A 22,425-nucleotide genomic window follows, 5' to 3' on the forward strand; every position below is an offset into this window, starting at 1 on the left:
AGATAGTATCTCATTATAATGAGATAGTATCTCAAAATAATGAGATAGTATCTCAAAATAATGAGATACTATCTCATTATAATGAGATAGTATCTCATTATAATGAGATAGTATCTCAAAATAATGAGATAGTATCTCAAAATAATGAGATACTATCTCATTATAATGAGATAGTATCTCAAAATAATGAGATACTATCTCATTATAATGAGATAGTATCTCAAAATAATGAGATACTATCTCATTATAATGAGATAATTTTTTTTTTTTTTTTTACAGAGTGGCGGAAACGGGCTTCCATACCGGACGCTGGAGAGAAGACTGCAAAAGAAGCGCCTTTGGCGTAGAAAAAATAAGACAGATGTTGCAGAAGTGGCCTCTTTTATTGAGCAACAACTAAATGGATCTGGGAGACAGCACGGCTACAGGTGGATGCACCAGAAATGTTGGATGGCTGGCATAGTCACAGACAGGGAAACAGTACGTCTTTTGATGCGCCTATTGGATCCCAACGGGGTTGACCTGCGTGCACAAAATCGCTTGAGACGACGCTTATATGTCAGTCGGGGACCAAACTATGTCTGGCACATCGATGGGTATGACAAATTAAAGCCTTATGGGATATGTATTAATGGATGCATAGATGGCTTTTCGAGGAAAATGATCTGGCTAGAAGCTAATAAGACTAATAGTGACCCTCACATTATTGCTGGCTATTTCATTGATGCTGTGATGGAGTATAATGGATTTCCACAAAAGATACGAATGGATCATGGCACAGAGAACACTTATGTGGCAGCGATGCAAAGATTTCTGCACAACACCGAGAATGAAAATGGTTTTGAATCTGTTATTCTCGGTCCGAGTACAAGAAATCAAAGGATAGAGCGATGGTGGTGCACTTTAAGAAGTGAATGTGCCCAGTTTTGGATGGACCATTTCGACCAGCTTAAAGCCGATGGCTATTTTGTTGACAGCTTTCTGGACAAATCACTGATCCAGTTTTGCTTCCTACAAACAATACAGGTACTATAAATGTACTTCTTGCTTTCAGCACACAAATTTGAAATAAGTTACAAATAATACAAAAGCATGAATTTGTTTTCTAACAACTATTTTCTTATTTTTTTCCCTTTTTTTTTTTTATCAAACAGGTGGAGCTGGATCAAGTTGTCCATACATGGAATGACCATCGTATACGATCTACAAATAATCCTCGGGCTCCTCCTGGTCGTCCCACATTAATGCATGGTGTTCCCAACCTGTATGGGGTTCCAAACTTTTTACAGTCTGCTAATCTAACAAAGCTGGAAATATGTATAGAAGAATGTCGTTTCAAGGACTTTCCCTGTGATGTTGATGTATTTCACTTATGCACTGAACTCATGACTGAGCACAGACTGGTAATGACAGATGATGTGTATGAAATTACTAATCTTTATGTAAGACTCCGTCAAATGATCAGTGACGGGCTGAGGGAATAGTTTCTCTAAGTTACCCAGGTCCACAAAACATCTAACAAGTCAGATAATATGTCTATATGTCCTCTGTAAACACTGATTGTAAAACTACAATGCATGACTGAGTTACAATTTGTTTCTATGGTTTACCTAAAAAGACTAAACATTTTAGTTTCCTTCAATGTTGTGGTCAAGGTCAATTTATTAATTTCTATGTGTTTAATCTTACTTATTTATGGAAAATACTAGCCTCCTGTTCAAAACAGTACTAAATAGTACCAACATTTGCAGGCTCTCTGTTTTCTTAGCCTTACTTGTTCAGGGAAACTGTTGATATATGGACAGGAGTATTACATGTAGAAGCAATGTTTTAATCATGTTATTAGTAACAGATAACCAATATGCTATTGTTTGCAGTTGGTATTAATTTGATAAGAGTACAAATGTTGTCCTTACTCTTGACATATACATGTTTTTCAGTATTATGGCCAATCAATTTATTTACAGTGCAACAGCAAATCATAAACAGACTCTACACTTTATTCAAAATGTATTTATTTTGTATTCTGTCAACAAAGAACAATCCATTACTTTGACATCCCCAAAAATAAATCACAAATGCTTAAAAAAAATTTGCCTTGGTGTATAGTGCATTTAATAAGTTTAAGATAAAGGAATTTACCAAGTTGTGTCCAGTAAAACAAAAATACTCTTTTCATAACCTTCCACAAAAGAAATCCAATGTGCAAAAAAGAAAAAGAAATTAGAAAACGATTTTATTATGAATATGGATGCAATGTAACAAGTACAACTGTCAACATAGTTGTGTCTCATAAAAAGATACAATAACAATAAACAGTTCCTATTTTTGTTTATTTTGGCTGTGAACTTCTAAATACTTCCTACAGTAATTTTCACTTTACCTCTTATGATTTATTATGTCAGCTAACAATTAACATGTTAATTATGGCATAACAAAAGTCAGCTGCATTTTGTTGTCTGGCATCATGGCTTTCCAGAGATAGAATTTTGACTGCTCCCCTGACAGTTAACAGATATGCAGAACTTGTGCATGTGTGGTAGAATATCTCCCTTGTTGAGTTTTGACAACCTACCCTTAAACAAACCAACAGCTGTGCTGCACAAACCAACATTTACCTATCACAAACAGTTGATCCCGTTTTATTACATCTGGAGAAAGTTTGGAAATTACTCAGGTAAAATGTTATCTCTAAAACCTTAAACCCTGACAAGGAAATTTTGGGGAAAATCCTTAAAACATCTACTTAGATCTTGATAGGCAACTTGTTACTTTAAATAGCCACCTTAAATCCTTTTTTTTCTGAGTTCCACAACTGTGGAACTCCACCCTCTACCTCCACCACTTTCAAAACTAAATAATGTCCATGACCCATACATTAGACTCCAAAACCTTGTTCATTTCAGCACTGAAATCTGGATAGCTATCATAATAGATTGACAGCTCAAGGACACAGCCACATGTGTGAGCCACAGGTCTTCTGAGAAACCCTTGAATCTTTGTGAAATCAATAAGAATTTTCTTATCCAGGAACAGGTCTGAACCTGTGCAGAACCTTAGAAACAAGGACAGATGCTGCAAATCTGCATTCCTGATATACGTGCTAACGTACTTTTGAATGTCCTTCTGATGAACATTCATTTCCTCAGGAAAGACAATGGACTTCAAAACTTTTCTTGCATTTGGTCGCAAGTTTTCATACACTGAAGAAAGGTCCTGGAAGCTGCTCCCGATGATACTGAGTGTTTTGGCCCACTGTTCAATAACGTAAGCAGGCTCTTGGACAAGTGTTTTGTGTGCAAGCTCCTGGAGGATTTCGTTTACATTGCTGGCAGTGGGCATTCGTCTGCAACTGCGGTTATCAAGAATCTCTATCAATTCCTCTTTGTCAACACTGCTGAAGTCTGACTGCCATGACTGAAACACAAAGCGCTCAGATTCAGACATGCACTTAAGGAAATTCTCCACCACCTCACTTTTAACCTGTCCAAAGGCTGCTTGCTCTAGTATGACAGGTGCAATCTTCATAGGAAGATATTTCTCTCTTGTCCATCCAAAAGCAATTATTCGGCCTACACTCTCCCACTGCTGCTGTCCATAATCATGTCTCAGAAAAGGCACTTTATAAGTGTTTCCTGTAGTACACTGGTCATAGAAATCTTTCCAGAATTCAGAAAGACAGTCTCTAACGACTCCTCCGTCATCATAACCCATCTCAGGTGTTCCATCTGGCAGTACAAGCTGGATTTTGAAATCTCTATCTAAAAGTCCATCATCACAGAAATGTGCTATGAGCTCAGGAAGTACCTGTCCTCTGTGAACTATCAGTATCTTCTTCACTGCCTTGGAGGATGATGTGGATTGAGGGGATATTGGCAAAGTATCATCCAAAATCTGTGGCTCACTGTCAGAAAACGGTCCTAGAAACACTATGTTACTGCTATCCAAATCCTCCTCCCTAAGCTCTGTAGAATGAAGTGAAAAGTTAATATTCTCATGATTTGTTATGTTTCCAACAAATAGGAAGTCAGAAGTTACTTCTGTGGATATTGTAGATTGGCTGGTCACTGCAACATTTACAGCAGATGAAGAGGAGGGCTGACTCAGAGAACTGTCTTGATCCTGAAAAAATGATGAAGACAAAACTTCATCTTGACTGACTGACTGGTTAGCCTTCTTTTTATGGGTGGTCAGGTAAAACCTGAGAATAGTCAGTTTTGTAACATGAAACATTTGTCCAACAGTGATTTTGTCATCAATTGCCACTTCCTGATAATCTTTTAGATCCATTTCAAAATCTGCTACGGACCCTTCTCTATTTCTTCCATTTGGAAAGAAGAGGCCAATAGCCATCTGGATTATCTCACTTTTTTTAGCATCCTTTGATACATCGACCTTCCTTGTTCCACCACCTCTTCTTGCTCTTACTTGTTTAAAAGCCTGTTGTTCTTCATCATAAAGCAGCCAGCCTATTTCTATTTTTCTCTTTGACTTCAGAGCATTCTTCTTTACAGTTGTTTCAGATTGCTCTTCTTTTTCCATACCACAGCCATCTTCATGAGCAGTTTTTCTTTTACCCAGCTTTGATTTCAGGCGCTCAAACAGTTTTGATTTGCGACTGCTTGGGGGGCCATTTTCCTTCCTTTTACAGTATCCTGATAGGGCTATGCGGTCTCCATATGATGGCAAATAATTCTTTAGCTCTTCATCTGTCATGAGCTGGATGACGTTGGTATCAATCTAAACAAGGACAATAAAAAATAATTTCTTTAAAACTACAAAAATGGAACTAGAATTGCATGCAAATTATTTGAATTAAATTAGATAACATTGCTAGACACATGCTTTAAAAAAAACTGTAGTTTTTGAAATACTGATTTAGTACCTTCTCTCTCAGCATGGTCTCGATAGTTTCCTCTGGAATATTCCTTTGCCTCAGGAAATCACTCAGGTCATCCATTCTGTGATCATACACTGGAAGAGAAAATACACAAGACCATCATCATATGTTTCCAATAAAATGTAAAGCAAGTCATACTACAAATTATAATTTTACCTAAAAAACTAATCATAATATAGTCATTCATAATGCCATCCCTCCATCCATCCATTTTCTAACATCCTGGTCCCTAATGGGGTTGGGAGGTGCTGGTGCCTATCTCTAGCTAACGTTCCGGGCAAGAGGCAGGGTCACCCTGGACAGGTTGCCAGTCTGTCGCAGGGCAACACAGAGACAGACAGGACAAACAACCATGCACACACACACTCACACCTAAGGAGAATTTAGAGAGACCAATTAACCTGACAGTCATGTTTTAGGACTGTGGGAGGAAGCCAGAGTACCCAGAGAGAATCCACCATGCACAGAGAGAACATGCAAACTCCATTCAGAAAGACCCTGGACTGGGACATTCATAATGTCTTTAAGCACTATGTTTTTTCATCAAATGATTTTACTAAGGCTAAACTCAAACTATTTCAACGTCACAAATAAATTCTTTCACACAAAATATTTAGCATCTTTTAAACTTTTGTTTTATAATAACTATTACCACAGTTATTTCATGCCAAATTGATGACTTTATACTATGCTAGCGTACAGACAAATGTATGCATATACAGTAGTTTTACTTTTAAAATGGACACATCTTGAGAAACCTCTTTAAATTCACAGAAAAGATAAGAAAGCATTTATTGGTAGTAACAATAAATTTTCTACTGCTAATCTTTAGCAGAAAATTAAGCCATCTGTGAAGCATAGAGGTCTTTCAATAGAGAACTGGAGAAACACGCTATGGCAGAGAACTCACATATACCTCTTGTGTGATCAGACAAGGCCAGTGAAACTGCAGGCGCTCCACACCATCAAGTCTTCTGTCTTTCTGAAACAACCTGCACTGTACAAAAGCAAGCACATTTGGTTTTGATGGTTACTTGAACTTACTGATTAAATCAATAAAAAAGATTTGCAGACATACAAAAAAAAAAAATATATATATATATATATATATATATACTGTATATAGCCTATTTACATTTCTTTGCTTGGGGTGCAGTTAAATAAATTATTTAGAATTTAATATTAATAAAAGAGAGAGAGACACAGAGAGAACGTGACATAAAATACCATGACATATTTTAGTTTAACTTTAAAAAACATATATACATAGGCTTAGAGGTATTGTTTTGGTGTCGCCGTGGTTTGGGAGCGAGATGCAGCATCTACGAACTACTCACAAGTTATTACACCACGATTTTGTGGTAGACTGAACATGTGTCATTACAGCAAATAAACGTACCACGTAATCCTTCGATATTAACTACAGTTACCGGAAAGTCAGTTGTGGACTGACGAAGTAAAGAAACAGAAAACGTTAGCTTCAAAGATATGAATGCATCTTCTTAAGCTATCTTCAAGAATAGCTACCGTCGTCAGTATGCCAAATTGATGACTTTATACTATGCTAGCGTACAGACTTAACTTAAATTAACAAAACCACATTTCTTACCGTTGTAAACAGCTATGTTTAGCTGGGCGCTTGCAGGCGGCAGGCGCGACTGACGGTACAGTCAAACCGCTACAGGTGGACTGAACCAATTCGAAATGGGGGTTCAACCTCCACAGTCTTTCCAAATGTCCCGAACCTGTGTAGACTATCTCATTATAATGAGATACTATCTCAAAATAATGAGATAGTATCTCATTATAATGAGATACTATCTCAAAATAATGAGATAGTATCTCAAAATAATGAGATAGTATCTCATTATAATGAGATACTATCTCAAAATAATGAGATAGTATCTCAAAATAATGAGATAGTATCTCAAAATAATGAGATACTATCTCATTATAATGAGATAGTATCTCATTATAATGAGATAGTATCTCAAAATAATGAGATAGTATCTCAAAATAATGAGATACTATCTCATTATAATGAGATAGTATCTCATTATTTTGAGATACTATCTCATTATAATGAGATAGTATCTCATTATTTTGAGATACTATCTCATTATAATGAGATAGTATCTCAAAATAATGAGATACTATCTCATTATAATGAGATAGTATCTCAAAATAATGAGATACTATCTCATTATAATGAGATAGTATCTCAAAATAATGAGATACTATCTCATTATAATGAGATAGTATCTCAAAATAATGAGATACTATCTCATTATAATGAGATAATTTTTTTTTTTTTTTTTACAGAGTGGCGGAAACGGGCTTCCATAGTCCGGAGACTTAATTTAACATTATGGGTTTCTTCCAAAACTCGCAAGATTTCAAGATTAGTAAAACCACTTCTGAAGTATTGCTCAATGATATTATCAATATCCATTTCTTTCTATCAAGTTGAGCATATCTCAAGCTATAGGGCCAACTCAAGTTATCTCATTATAATGAGATAGTATCTCAAAATAATGAGATAGTATCTCAAAATAATGAGATAGTATCTCAAAATAATGAGATAGTATCTCATTATTTTGAGATAGTATCTCAAAATAATGAGATAGTATCTCATTATAATGAGATGCTATCTCAAAATAATGAGATACTATCTCATTATAATGAGATAGTATCTCATTATAATGAGATAGTATCTCAAAATAATGAGATAGTATCTCATTATAATGAGATAGTATCTCAAAATAATGAGATACTATCTCATTATAATGAGATAGTATCTCATTATAATGAGATAGTATCTCAAAATAATGAGATACTATCTCATTATAATGAGATAGTATCTCAAAATAATGAGATACTATCTCATTATAATGAGATAATTTTTTTTTTTTTTTTTTACAGAGTGGCGGAAACGGGCTTCCATAGATGAGAATGGGAGAAGGAGAGTGGATAATGCTTCAGGATCTGCAATAAAAGTTACTTTTTATGCTATCTTGATTTAACAGAAACAACAAAAATGTTGTTGTTTCTGTTTGGCTTTGCTATATTTATTTGTTATACTTATATTCCAGTGAGAAGAGGATTTTTCATATTGGATCACTGTATAGAGTGCATGAATCCAGTTTGTGTGGAGTTGTAAGGGTTCACCAAGCCAATGCACAACATCCCTGTGAATGTTGTAGTTTTTTAATAGGCTGTCGTTCTCATGTGGGTTTGTCATCTGTGTGCTATTGGCTGGATCGGCATCAGACAGGAGGGAAGCAGGCAGTGCAACCTAGTGGTGGGAGAGAGGGGTGTGGTGTAAAGGGGTGTTTACCGTGACTCACACCGACACTGAAAATACACATTTTCTGTCTTTCTCATAAACACATGTGGCTGCAACACTTACACTCAAGCCCCCATGTCTGGTTAATACAGTGAATGGTAACTTATCTCTTTAAAACACATGCTCTCCAACCAGTAAGCTATTATTAGATGAAATATCCTAAATACCAAACAGAGTAAAAATAATATAATTCCCTGCATTCCACCCACATGTGTGACTTAATGCTACCCCACCCCTTTTTTTAAATTTTGGGGTGAGGGAGTTTTTTGCACCTTCATTCTTTGAAACCGTTATGTCAAAACCTTGTTCTGTTTAAACTCAAGAGCTGAATCATAATTATACTTTTTCAGATTATTGGTTAAGAGGAAAAACTGTACCCCTAACTTGTAAGGGGAATACGTTTCCTTATCGTCCAGCTGTGAAGTGGTAGTGTCGTAACCGAAGGGCCACGTGGAAGAGATGTGAGAGGAAAAGCTTGGTTTATGAACTTTGTCATCATTTATTTGGGAAACAGCACAGACAAGCTTTAGTAGGATCCCAGCAGCCACGTTCCACTTTGCCTTGAAGTGGATTAATAATGAATTAAGGCTTTCCCACCCCCTTTCTAAAACAATATTCATGCATGCTAATGCATCCATTATTTATAGTGTGCACGTAGGACGGCTAGTGGTGGCCACATGCAAGTGGGAGGGATGGGAAGATGAAATAGGAAGGAGGGGTCTCTTGTCCCCCACCATGTGAAGCTAAGGGACTCTGGAAGAAACATCCGCCTATTGTGGCTGGGGCCTGAGCTGGATGGGGACGGCACTGGGTGTGGATTTGGAGAAGTAGGGGGAGGTGGAGGATGCCAGACAGGCAGCTCGTGCACAGGCAGAGGGCCGCCAAGTGTTGTGGGGGGAGGGGAGGATTAAACAAATAAATACATGATAAGAAATAATCGTGCCAGTGAGGGTGGGCGCGATGGAGACAAAGAGGCTAAGAGGGAGGAAGGGGAGGAAGGGGGGTGTCAGTTAAGTCAGACAGGATTTACTGTCTGAACTGACCTGTTCTTGACCAAAAACCTTCCACGTGGAAGGAAACTTTGAAGGACGTCTTTTTGTTTGTTTGTTTGTTTGACTGATGCATTCAATGGCTCACCTATTACTGCAGCAGGGAGCAAACTAAACCTTTTTAAATGGAAATAAACTTATCTTCAAAGGTTTAATGCCACAGTGAGTGAAAAATATTGGTTAGCACCAAATAATAAGTTAAGTAGCACAGGAACAGATGCATTTTAAGCAAAGAAACAGAAAGAGAGCTGAAAATCTAAAAAATGAGTAAAGAGGCTGTCTTTCTTTAATGTGCATAGCAGGCATGCGGTGATGCAGTGCAGAGAGAAGCAGGGTGAGCAGAGTGATAAGATAAACCAAAAAGCACAAGCCAGATGAGCTTTTCACCCCGACTGATCCCTGTATTAGCATAGATACAGAGTCATAAGCATGGCAGGAAACTGGCGTTGTGGAGCTGAGATCAAGACTATAAGACTCATCTCCATAGATACCACCGGGGCCATGCAGGTAAATCTTACATCAGACTTATCTAAGCAATGTCTGGAGCACATTACAATATGCCAACAACCTGTCACCTTAAACTTCAGTAATCCTTGTCAGTGATTAATTCTTAATACTGCTTTGCTTGTCTCAAAAATGAAAAAAGATGAACTGCTTAATTTCTATTTCTGTCGCAATGATTCCTCCGAGTAAAAAGTCTGTTCAGTCTCTCCTTCCAAAAAAAAATTCTACTAATTATACTTAAATATCAGTGTTTATGTGTTGGAAATGCTCAGAGAAATATTCTGATGGTGGAGATTGGAGGGTTTTTTTGCATTTGACTGACCCTGAATGGTAATTGGATGGTCAGAAACAAAAAGAAATTATAGCTTTTTTTACATGTGCTATCAGGCTGACACCAACACTCTCTGCTGTGGGAGTTGTTACTGATTAAAGAAGAACAAAGTGAGGCAGTTTTATAATTACAGTGGTGTTTAAAAATAAATACAAAGAAAACACAAAAACTTCCTCAAAGGCAATATTATACAGAGGATTGTTGGGGGATCCTTCAGGGAGCGAGATTTCAAAATTTAAAGGAAAATTGTATTGTGCAAATATGTTACTCTGTTATATTCTTTTTACTGCACCTACTATAGCATACCTATAGTGAAACATGCTGGAGTCTTTTTAGAGATCTTAGAGCTAAAATAAACAGCTGTACAGTTAATTAACAGAAAGCAATACCAACACATAATTCTACTTTTTGCATAAATATTTAACTTAGTGGCTGGATTTGTTTAAAATGTTTAATTGATTAGGGTTTATAAATAATTAATTGTAATTGATCACATTTTAATCTAAAAATATCAATAAAATAAGCAACCTTTCCAATTCCAAAACCCTCTTTGCTACCAGATTACTGAAATTAAACATATAAGATCAACAACATTGTTTTTAATCTGTTATTTTGGTTATTCGATCATCAGATTGGTGCAAAGGGCTATTACACCCTTTAAAGCTTTCAAGTGTCACAAAAAAACCTGAAAAAAATTCTTCTTCAGAGATGTGGATAGTTAACACTGACATTAGCATTGGGGTGTCTGCACATGTTTTACATTGAGATGCTATTTTAAGTTTGAGTAGCTTCGGTTCCTTTTTGCATAACTTGAACACAGCAGTAGTGTTTTCCAGCATCCCATCAGATCGTTTTCTGAAACAGAAATGACTCCCAATGGGCAAAGAGGAGCAACTTTGTCATCCATCAACGTTGTTTGTGGATGTCGCTTGTGCGCCAGATTTATAGGAGGACCAGAAATGCATAAATATAAAAGTTCTGGTCAGAAACTTTAGAATGTAAAAGAAAAGAAATGCAAGTAATTACGCTAAAATTAAAATCTTTACAATATAATATGCTAGAGTGCCCACTGTAATTTAACTATATTATTTGGTTTATTTAGTTCATGCCCAAGTACAGGCCCGTTGTTGTTACAATGATGCACCATCTAGCACTGGGTAAAAATGAATACTTGGGTCATACATTAACTGAGCTTCTAAAAACAAAACAGGAAGCTAAACACTTCCACTGTTTGGCACTGATTAGAGCTAAACATGGTTGCATAGTATGGAACATGGAGAATTAGGACACTTCAGGAGTGATTTGGAAATATCACAGTTAAAGTAAAGGACTTCTAACTCTACAAGTACTACGCGTTTAGTAATGCTATCCAGATTAAGTTTGCTAGTTGTTAAAATTTTATAGTGGATGTTAGGAAAAGCTGAAAAAGTCAACACTAATAATTTTGTTTCGTTTGGAATTAGAACAATACTGCAGATCTGTGAAACACTGACTGCTCTCTCAAATAGACATGGCCTTCGAAAACCGTGATCAGAAATCAGCCAGACTCTCTGAGTGATGCTTCTTTACTTCTTTTATTAACGTTAAACTGTTGAGCTGTGGCGATTTCAAGGGCCAGTGAATATTAGCCTGGATTATTAGTCTGGAAGCACCATTCATTCTCAAAATGAGGCCACAGCCAGTGCAGGGTATACATGAATGTCTGTGCCATATATTAGCAGCATATCATTAATAGAGCTTTATGTTTTAAAAGCAATTTAGGTAACGGCTAGACATCCATTAATGGAAGACAGGCAACATGTTTCCCAACAAGTAGCACCGGAGGCTAGACCTCCCAGAAGGGACAATCAACATTGTGCAAACATTGCAACCTTTGTTCCCCCAACAAACACAAGGTGAGGCGCTTAACAGCAAAACCTCAACCACACACAGGAAAATCCATAAACATTGGAATGATGTCAAAACAACAGTATGAGGTTTGACGGTTTTAATTTTCCACAGCTCAAAGTAAAATTGGCTCCTGCAACATTTCCTGCACCCCTGGGGATTTTTTATAACAAATACTACAGCAGTTTAATTATACATGCAGCCACCACCATAAAAGCACAACCATTAACTAGCATCTTGTTAAAACAGAGGACCTGCCTTGAAAGTGCAAGAGTCGCATTTTGAAATCTTTTCACTCAGTGCCTGCCTGTCACAGCAGCTTGTCACCAATTAGTTAAAACATGCAGAAATTAATGTGGCAGCACACACACATGGCTCAAGCGTTGACGCCTGCTTTAAATAAACCAACTAATGACCAATAAAGACTCATTTTTCATGTACAAGCCCTTCTTTAAAACATGTTTGCTATTATCTTTAAGTATTTACATCCTTTGGAGATACAAATGTCAGTATATTTTCTCAGAGGTTTCTCTGGTAGATCACACAAAGTACTACACAACTATGAAGTGGAAGGCAAAGAATAAAATGGGTTTAAATTTGTTCTTGCATAAATAAAATCTTTTCTGGGTTGACTCAGTACTTTATGGAACCATCTTTGACTGCAGAGCTGGTATTTCTACCAGCTTTCCAAAGCCAGAAATTGATGTGCATTCCTCAAAATAGCTCAGACTCAGCCAGAATAAATGGTTTCTGTAAATATATGTTTTTAAGTATTGCTTTTGGGACTGAATGTAAACCGCCACCTCTGCCTCATCTGATCAGAACACCTTTCATCTTTTTGCCACACATAGATAATTACACACACATACATTACACAGTACACATAGTTAAACATACATTAGTAGCTTCTTGAGTTGGCATTCCCAGTCAATGGGATGAGACCATCTTCAAACTAATGCTGTCAATCGATTAAAAAATTCATTCAGATTAATCACACTGTAGAGCTGTGATTAATCACAATTAATCACTATGTTTAACTTTGTAAGCTTGAAATGTGAAAATGTTCAGAAAATGTTTTATTGTCTCAAACCAAACATGTGAAGTTTCTTCAGGTTTCCTTTTTCAGGAAGAATTCAAAGAAGTAGTTTCATTTCAAACCTTACAAATAATAACTAAAAACTACCTAGGTTTTATCCAGACTTACATCAGGGTGTTTATTAATTCAAAATTTTCCGCTGAGCAAACCACTTTGACTCTCCTTGCTGGATTTTGCGACTCTGCATTGTCGCAGTACAAGGCCGCGCAATGCGCTGCTGTGGATTAGGTAACCCTCCACATCTTTAGGTCAAAATAGGTAATGAAATTAATGTAGAATATGTAAAATTAATGGTTTAAACTTTTGAGAAAATCTCAAGCGCTAATGTATTAACGTCGACAACCCTCCTTCAAACTAAAAAATTAAATTAAAATCAAAATTGAAAATGGCCAAGGTTACTTATGCTGTTTATGTTAGATAGTATCATTAATACTTTGCCTTGCATATCATTGTTTGAGTTGTGATTGTACTAACTTACTAGAAATCCGCCAAGACAACTGCTTGCTTACATGACTTGTGGCAAACATCTTATGGCTTCCAGTAAGAACTTTATTCTAGCGGATGTGGACTGCTTGAGTTGTAGTTGTCCTCTTGACAGACCAACCTAAGCAGTGAGTCTCTGCAGCTCCCTCAGAGTTCCCATCAGCCTCTTGTCTGCTTCGCTAATTCGTGCTCTCCTTATCCTCCCTTACAGTTTAGGTTGGCAGCCAGGTTTTGTAATTGTACCAGTTATTTTTTAATTCTCAAATGGGTTGCTATATGAAATGTTCAAACCTTGGAATAATGTTTTAGAAGCTAACCCTGCATTGGACTTCACAATCTAGTTGGTGTGTCCCTTGAACTTTACAATAGTGACAGTTGTGTGATGTTCTGTCACTATTTATACTGAGGTAATTTACTAGTTATGTGACTTCCAAAGATGGGATTTTATCTAAGAAAATCAGAATAGAGGGGGATAAATATCAGAGGATCATGTTAGCTACTACTTCACAGTTGTTTGCTACTCTGTGTTAGTCTATCCCATTAAATACATTGAAGTGTGTGGTTGCAAATCGACAAGAAGTTCAAAGGGTACAGCTACTTCTGCGAGGAAGAAAATCCTGCACTTCAGACACTTTGACTCTTAGTTCATCTTGCAGCTCCATAGATGCAGGAATAAACTGCCTTCTGATGTCTCTGACCCAGCTCAGTGTGTCCGAAAAGAAAGCTTCGGAGACTCCCAAATAGGAATGAACTTCCAACCTTTTGCTTAAAGAGGCTTTGGTTAAATTTCAAAGGCTTCCTGGTTTTACTTTACTGACCAAACATGCCCCAGCTGTACACAAAGTGGCCACTCTCAGTGTGACCCGATGAAGGTGGAGGGGAGATCAGACACCCCTTGACGTAACCAAACATCCCAGTTAAAAGCAATTTAAACAGAGGGGATGCCATTGGTGTTTTTGTTTACTTAAAGCAGGTCAATCTTCCCTCATGGCACGTGTGATGTTACACAATGTAATTTCATACCTGAGAGCATGGGTCCAAGCCTACATTCCTGTTTGACATGGTCAAGAAATTAGAAAATGTTCCAAATAAAGCAGACTTTGAATCTGTCAAATCCTTAAAGTGTCAATAAAATCACAAAGCACGCCTCCACAGGCACTTCCATCAATCAGCCAAAATTCATCCCTGTGTTATTCAAATGGGTGGAGAGATGGTGACCCTGCATCTTATGTATCAGTTGTCTTGAAGCCTTCCTTATGTGCCCAAAATTCCTTTAAAGACATGTTTAAGAGCTCTCTGCCTTGGAATGGACTAACTCAATTATCATAGCAACTGGCTGTGCTCTTTAACATGTCAATAGTGCTTGTCCTGCATGCATAATTTTGCTGTGTTATTGTGGTGGCCCCTGTGTGTTTCTCCCTGACAAAAAAAACCCCAAATCCTCAGGCACGGGGCCTATTGTCATCAACGCATCCATCTGGATCAAGGCCATTAGAGGATATTTGCACTTCCTCTGTGGCTCCTGGCTCTCTTTGACATGCAACAGAAGGAGCAGGCATCACCCACCAGCGCAGGGCCAATTGAGGTGCAGATTGGCCAGAGGGACAGTGAAGAAGGGCAGCCAGTGGGGCAGAACTCCTGTCGAAACCAGTGATGGACACCCAAGCAGCAGCTGCTCGCTGGCCTGTGGTTCCTGGGATCCGATGGCGATTGATGGGACATGACGAGCCAGGCGCCCTGGTTTGATTCTTTAGTCCCCAGGGATGTTGCAGGGTGTATCAGAATGTCAGCGACTCTTGACTAGAGCACACTTCTGGTGTCAAATGGCTTCTACCCACAACTGCCCTTTTGCTTGTTCTAACATATATCAACAGGAGGAAGCTGTTTAGCCTCTCACATACTTAAGTATACTCTGATTTTAAGGGTGAAAAAAATATATAATTTTGGCATTTTCTGAATAACAATTACAGTACTGCATTTAAAATGAGGATTAGGGCCACTGAAAAAAACATTTCTGATTTAAATCTCAAAATTTTGACTGTAATCATCTGAGATCAAAAGTCAGAATTCTGAGGGGAAAAAAAGTCAGAAGTCTTTTTTTTTTTCCAATGTCCTTAATCCTTTTTTGTAGTGATAAGTGCAGCTGCGGTCAGATGTTTTTACACACACTGTGAAAAAAATTCTTACAATTTACAGTAAAATACCAGCAGCTGTGGTTGCCAGAATTTTTACCATATTTTACCACAGCTGCCTTACCGTAAATTAGAAACGTTTTTTTATTTTTTATTTTTTTGCAGTGCACCATGTTAATTTGGGACGTTTAATGATCTGTTTCATTAAACTCTTCAAGCTGTCTTTTTCCAGGGTGGATTGATGATACAAAGCTAGATGATTTTTGATATTAGGGATTAGATGCTTGCATTTGAAAGCATTGTTACACACAGAGTCAACACATATTTGCAGACTCAAATATAGTTGAAACCAGATATGTACATACACTATATAATGAGAAACATAATATATTTTTTTAACTTTCGAACAATTTTGAAGTCTTTGTAGGACTTACATTTTTTGAGGTCCTACATAGACTTAAATTTTGGGGGAAATGTTTCCTCTGTGTTTAGTGTGGAGTCTTTCCAGGTACTTCTCTCTACAATCTAAAAACTTACATTTTAGGTTAACTGAATGACTCATCCCACCCTGTGAGTGTTGCTGCAGGAGGGGGTGGTGCACTTCATAAAATAGATGCCATCAAGATGAAATAATATAGTGTGGAAATATTAAGGCAAAATCTCATGACATAAGCCAGAAACCTAAAGTTTGGGCATAAAATAGAGAGTAAACTCAGCCGTAATGCCAAATTACTCACAAATTGGTTTAAAGACAACAAAGTTGAACTTTTGGAGTGGCCGCTCCAAAGCCTGATCTTAGTCCAATACTAAATGTGTTGGCATAGCAAAACCAAAGTTTTTCACAAAGATTTTGTGGTTGGAATTCAAATTGCTAAGAGCCATGAAATCATATAGTTGTAAAAATGTGTGTAAATACATGAAGCAATGTGTAGAGTTTTCACCCTTTGGAAATTCTTGTTTTTGAATCTGTTGGTTATATAATAAATGCGCCCGTGGAAACAAACAGCTCAGTAAAAGTGCCAAAATTAACATGTTACATTCATGCCCATAATGAGATTCAGCAAACCTTTTACCAACTCTGATATGGTGAAGTCATTTTTAGTGGCGCAGAATGCTTCTTTATTACTGTGTAAAGTGTGTTCTTGCACAGGTGGAAAGACAATTAATAGTGAAAGCTCAGTTATACATATTACCTTGAAAAAACAACTCCTATAGATATATCAAATAAAACCAATCCCAGTCAAACATATGAACACTTTAGCTGTCAATCTACATCTCCCCACGTGTAACTTATACGCCTGAACTGCATATATTACCTCTCTGAGCTGTGTGTCGGTATGCTGACAGCACACAGATATGAATCTTGATTTGATTAGGAGTCAGAGCTGGGGTCTGAGCGCCAGAGCCAATACCGGTTCAGGCGGGTGGGCCAGGCAACTGTTGCAAAGAAGAGAAGGTGTGGAGAAAGGGGCAAAGTGTGATGGGGGTGGGGTGGGGTTACCTGCGGCCCTGTCTCCAACTGGGAGTAATTTGGAACAGACTGCTCCCAATGTGTTCATTAGGTTATGATTGGGCTGAACACAGGTGGGGAGGGCCTACCCAGCCTGACGCTGAATAGTCCTGATTGTGCCCGGCATAAAACGCCATCTGTTTCGATGTGGCAGCGCAGGGGAGAGTGAAGCAGGAGGAAGGAGGAGGGTGCTACTGGTGAAAAGTCATGTGTTATGATACGTGGACACTTTTTGTTCACTGACAAGGTAAAATGATGAGGAAGAAAATGGAATTTATGATCGCATTGTTATAAATTCACAAGTTTACTTTTTTATTTTGTTGCAAAACTATATTCGTTTCTCACTGTGAACTAATCTGAGTGGCATCTTCCAAGCTAAATGTCTGACTGCGCTGTAGATGTGAGTACAAGCAGCTGCTAGACTTTATTTATGGGCTGCTTCAAAGCTGAGATGTTTTTTGGTTAATCCTCGGCTCAAACAAGCAGACATACAAAATGTTAATCTAGGTGTTTACATGCACATTTACTCTGTTCACTCAGCTGTAGACACAACAGTGCTTAAAAATATAAAATTACATTCATAGGTCTCCTGTGGGTAAAAGCGGAAAAGACCAAAAATATCTTTTTACTCAGTCTGCCTATTTTTTTTAACATAGTTTTTCTCTCCTAATGCAAGGCCCTGGGTGAGGGAGGAAAATGGGGAGCGGGGAAAGAAGGCCAGTGTTTGCTCGACTTTTGAAGCGTCTTTATCGGGCTTGGCAGCGTGGTCTTGCGTGTCCAAGCCTCGTCGTGCTTTTCATCCTTTGTGCTGTCCAAGGTGTGTCCAATGCAGTGAGGCTTTGTGTGGTGAGGGGAGACAACACATCACATTCTGTCCTCTGTCTCAAGCTGGGGGGATGGGGGAGATGGAAGGGGGGAGAGGCTGTACAACTGAGGGGTGGAGGGGGACAAAACGCAAACTTATAGAAGGCAGCGGCTCTTCAAAGCTGGGATGCACAAAGGCTTATAAAGCGTTACTTCATGCAGAGTTGTGCCAGATGTAATTGTGGGGTTTTCTGGAGATAGAGAATCACATGAAATTCTCTGCCCCACCCCTGAAACGATGAAAGGGCTGCCACAAGGAAGCTGCAACTGCTAAACGGTGAGAACAGAAAGGTTTGCTTCACTTTTATGTGCCATAAATAAGAAAGAACAAATGCCAACCAGGGTTGATGCTGCATGATGAGGCCAACCTCTCTCTATTTTAGGCACAAAGTTAGGGTTACTGCTGAAACTGAGGTACAAGTACCACTATACAGCAGTGGGAATGGATTTAGTGGTATTTTGATGAAACGCCTACTAATATAAATTTGCATATATCCAAATAAAGCGACAAAGGAGCTCATCATTCCAAGAGTTAGAACTAAACATGCTGAAGCAGCTTTCAGTTTTTATGAAGCAACTTTCTGTAATAAGCTTAGTGTTTACTGTGAGAGTGCTCCTACCCTGAGTTTATTTAAAACAAGGTCAAAAAAATAATTATCCTTTATATTTGCTGTTTCCTAGTCTTAAAATTTGTAATTTTTATTCATTTATTTATTTATTTACTTATTTTTAAAACATTTTAAATTTAACTTGTGTAATTTTAATCGGTTTGATATGTTTTTTCTTGTTGCATGTTGTATTTAACTACTTTGTAAAAGCACTTTGAATTGTCTATGATGAAGATCTAATATGCCAAAAAAAACCACAAAAAACTTTTGCTAAAGTACAAATATGACCTTTGATTTACACAGAAGCAACTCCAGAAACTCAAAGTTTAAGCTGAAACTGACAACGAAGAAACAATAAAGTTCTTGAACATTTTCACCAGCAGAGGTTGTTCAGCATTGTCCATGAAAGTCATGCGATTACAAGCCATCATAAATTGCACAGCAGCCATATTAGGATTTTGAGGTTGGTGTTGAGTGATGTGATGTTATTTAAAAATGGTTGCACTCTGAAACTTTAGGAGTTATTGGGGCGATACTTGTTATAAAAAGTTTGAGAGACTCTGCTATTGGTTCTTTTAAGTCTGTCTCTGCCTTCAACAAAAAAAAACAATGTTGATTAACTCTTAATAAGCCCAGAGGTGGGTAGATTCTGCACAGCACATGGTACATGAAGGCAGGCAGTAGTTTTCCTAATCAACCTGACTAGTTCTCATCTGTTTCCTTTGGTCTCCTGCTGAGATTGGATGGTTGTCGAGTATGCATTGTTAAGTATCTTCTCAGGCACAAATGCTGCCACTGTCAGGTACATTTGCACAAGCTTCTTTTCCCCTTGTTGTGTGTTTATGTGTCTGCGAGCAGGTGAGTACGTGCATGGGTGTGTGCGTGCTGCTGACAGCGAACAGTGAAAGGTAAGGAGGAAAGGGTGGCGCCATCACTTTAAGCCTGTCAATGGGACTCCCTAAGGAAGGGCACGCCCCGGCTTTTTTTTTTTTTTTTTTTTTTGCAGACGACGAAGGCAAGTGAGGCAACAGATCCGTCTTTGCATCTTAAAGGTTCAGCAGAGACTTCTGTAGCCGTAGAACAGTAACTTCTTGTTCTCGCTTCATGTTTTATGACCAAAGCCCTCCTGCTAAGACTCAGGAAAATATGGTGTCTGTATTGGCAAGGTCAAGGCTTAGATGTCTTGCAAAAAAGATTTTAGGTGTGACAAAGGAAGTTAAAATCACTGAGAGCCTCATCAAGGTGACATGGTGTGGGGACAACACCGGCATGTAAATGCACCCCAGTGGCTCTTATCTTTGCAGGATGGCTATACTTGGGGACCCTTGTTTGTGTAACCTCAGTTTCACCCTATGTAAATATGAACTAAACTTTCTTTATGCACATAACAAAAAACTGATGGCATACATTAGCTCTGCTGAAGCACAATGGCTGATCACAGCAGACACCAAATAGATCTTGAGGAAGTTCCAGTGATTTTACAGTTTTCTCAGATCACTATTAACATTTTCATAAAAGTTATTTTATCTCTCAAAGCAATTGGTGCAAACTGCAAAACCTAATTGATAACCTACAAAAATGTGTCACTTGCTCAAAAGTAATGAAAGTGTCAGGGTCATTCAAATGAAAAGTCCTGTCACCATGTTTATGAGTAGGATTGTCAAATGTTCACTCTGGAAGTGTTTTTCAATGCAAAAATGTCAATTCTTGTTGACATTACCAGAAGATTTTCAAGACAGTACTGTACATTATCTGCTCAGTCACTTGAAATCTACATCCCTTTATTTACTGAGGTAAATTAGCACAAGACACTGAATACAAATGCTTTACATATTTACTGCATATAGTTTTTGCAACTCTAATTTGTTCGCAGCTTTCTACAAAAGCAAAGTGCAAATCTATTTGTAATAAACATAAGAAACACCTTTTGGGCAAAGCTTTGCATAAACAAAATCCTCTTTGTAAGCTAATGTTCACCTAAGAGAAATTATGCAAATTGGAACACATTATCAAAAAAGAATAGCAGATTAATAAATAAAATTTATAGAATATGACAACGTTTTGTTTGTAATGAAACAAAAACGTAATGAGCAATAAAATGAGAACTACTAGTTTTATAGGGAACACCTATTAAGCATTCATAAGAATGGGTAATGTTGACTGACATGACATAAGCAAGGGAAAATTTTATAAAACAGCAGAAAGTTGTTTTGTACCAAATGAAGCAAGTCCAAAGGAGGGAAATGAGAAACTTTTACTATGATGTGGACAAATGACTAAATGTGGAGATTGAAGGAAGGAGAATTTTTATTCTGATCAGAAAAATCCACAAAAGCAACTGGAAACAAACTACAAGCAACACCATATGGAACCAGCCAAATGAAGCCTCACCAAATATTGCCACCATTGGTTAGGATGTGTACAAACATCTAAAAATAAGCGGTTGCTATTGAGATTTGTTAACCCAAGATTCCTCTTTTTCTGCATCTCTCTTACAGCAAGATGTTGAGAAGATTTTTATCCGACCATTTCATGATAGTTCCATTTATTTTAAATTTCTTAATTATTGTTCTGACGATATATGAGCAAGTTTAGGAAAGTGACTACCAACACATATTGGCCTTATTTTAACAGCATGTCTGCTTGTTTTTCCCATTTTGAAGAGAACCTAAGTAAAATTGTTTCACATGATATTTGTTCTTTGAGTAAACAGGAAGTCATGGATTACCATTTAAATGTTACTTGATACATTGATCAGCTTACGATAAAGCTTAAAATAAATCTTAAGACTTGCTTCAGCTAAATTTATTTTACAAAAAAGTAAAGGCTTTAAACAATACTCATAATTTTTTATTATTTTTTTTTATTATTAACCTATATTTCCCCAGGAAAATGTCATTGAGATTAGAAATCTCTTTTTCAAGAGACTCCTGGTTAAGACTGGCAGCAGAAGATATTTTGTTGATAGAGAAGTGTTGAACTGGTGCTTATATTGTAGACATATTTATTTCTGGGCAAGAAACTTTTTTGTAGCTATCTTAGGATCTAGGAAGATCAACACACCTTTTAGGAAGACATGGTTTCTTGTTTCCCCCTTTTAAAATGTGGCAATATGAATTTGGACTCTGTGTCACATTATAAATATACCAGGTGAGACAAAAAGTCAGTTTACTAATCAAAATTTATTGAGTTCAAGAAGGGCTAGAGTAAATTCTGAAAAAAGGTTTTGAGTTACAGCAATTTTAATACATGTTTTTATTTATTTATATAAATTGAAACCAGATGTTGCGTTCACTTTTAAAATTTTGCCAATCAACTTCTGACTTTATTTCAGGGATTTTTACACATCTGTACCAGAGCTTCCAACATTGAACTGGAATTTCCACAAAACTGCACAATTTGGTTGATTGTTTAAAAATTAATTAATTTATAAATAAATAAAAAATTAATGTCAATGTATAAATTTTGGATGCTGCCATTAGGAGATGAAAGCAAAACATAAGTGTAAGAACCAAAGTTTGTGCAAATAAGTTAGCGTGTTGGCCCAAAAAAGTGTGAAACTTTTGGATTAGTTCTGACATCCTATCTCTCCACATGTATGCACCGTTCTCAGGTCATACAACAAAGCACAGGGGTCAGTGAGCAGGTGTCAGGGATCATGATATCCCAAGGGTTCTCTGAGTCTCATCCTGAAACCTTTAACATTTTTCAAAGG

The 22,425-nt window shown here is 37.4% G+C and overlaps 1 protein-coding gene and 1 long non-coding RNA gene across 2 annotated transcripts; one reads left to right on the forward strand and one right to left on the reverse strand.

The window, feature by feature from the left end:
* Positions 1-309: 309 nt before the first annotated feature.
* LOC116714651 (uncharacterized) lies at positions 310-1,496 on the forward strand. The gene is made up of 2 exons (XM_032555323.1): positions 310-1,026; positions 1,155-1,496. The coding sequence occupies exons 1-2, from the start codon at positions 433-435 to the stop codon at positions 1,482-1,484; spliced, it is 924 nt and encodes a 307-aa protein (XP_032411214.1). The 5' UTR covers positions 310-432; the 3' UTR covers positions 1,485-1,496.
* A 2,860-nt stretch (positions 1,497-4,356) lies between these two features.
* Positions 4,357-5,988, reverse strand: LOC116713968 (uncharacterized). The gene is made up of 3 exons (XR_004337964.1): positions 5,817-5,988; positions 4,886-4,974; positions 4,357-4,740 (listed from the first exon to the last, which is right to left on the reverse strand). It is a non-coding gene; the product is annotated as an uncharacterized LOC116713968 (long non-coding RNA).
* Positions 5,989-22,425: the final 16,437 nt, after the last annotated feature.

This window comes from Xiphophorus hellerii, chromosome 23 (genome assembly GCF_003331165.1).
Source record: "Xiphophorus hellerii strain 12219 chromosome 23, Xiphophorus_hellerii-4.1, whole genome shotgun sequence".
Taxonomy (NCBI): Eukaryota; Metazoa; Chordata; class Actinopteri; order Cyprinodontiformes; family Poeciliidae; genus Xiphophorus; species Xiphophorus hellerii.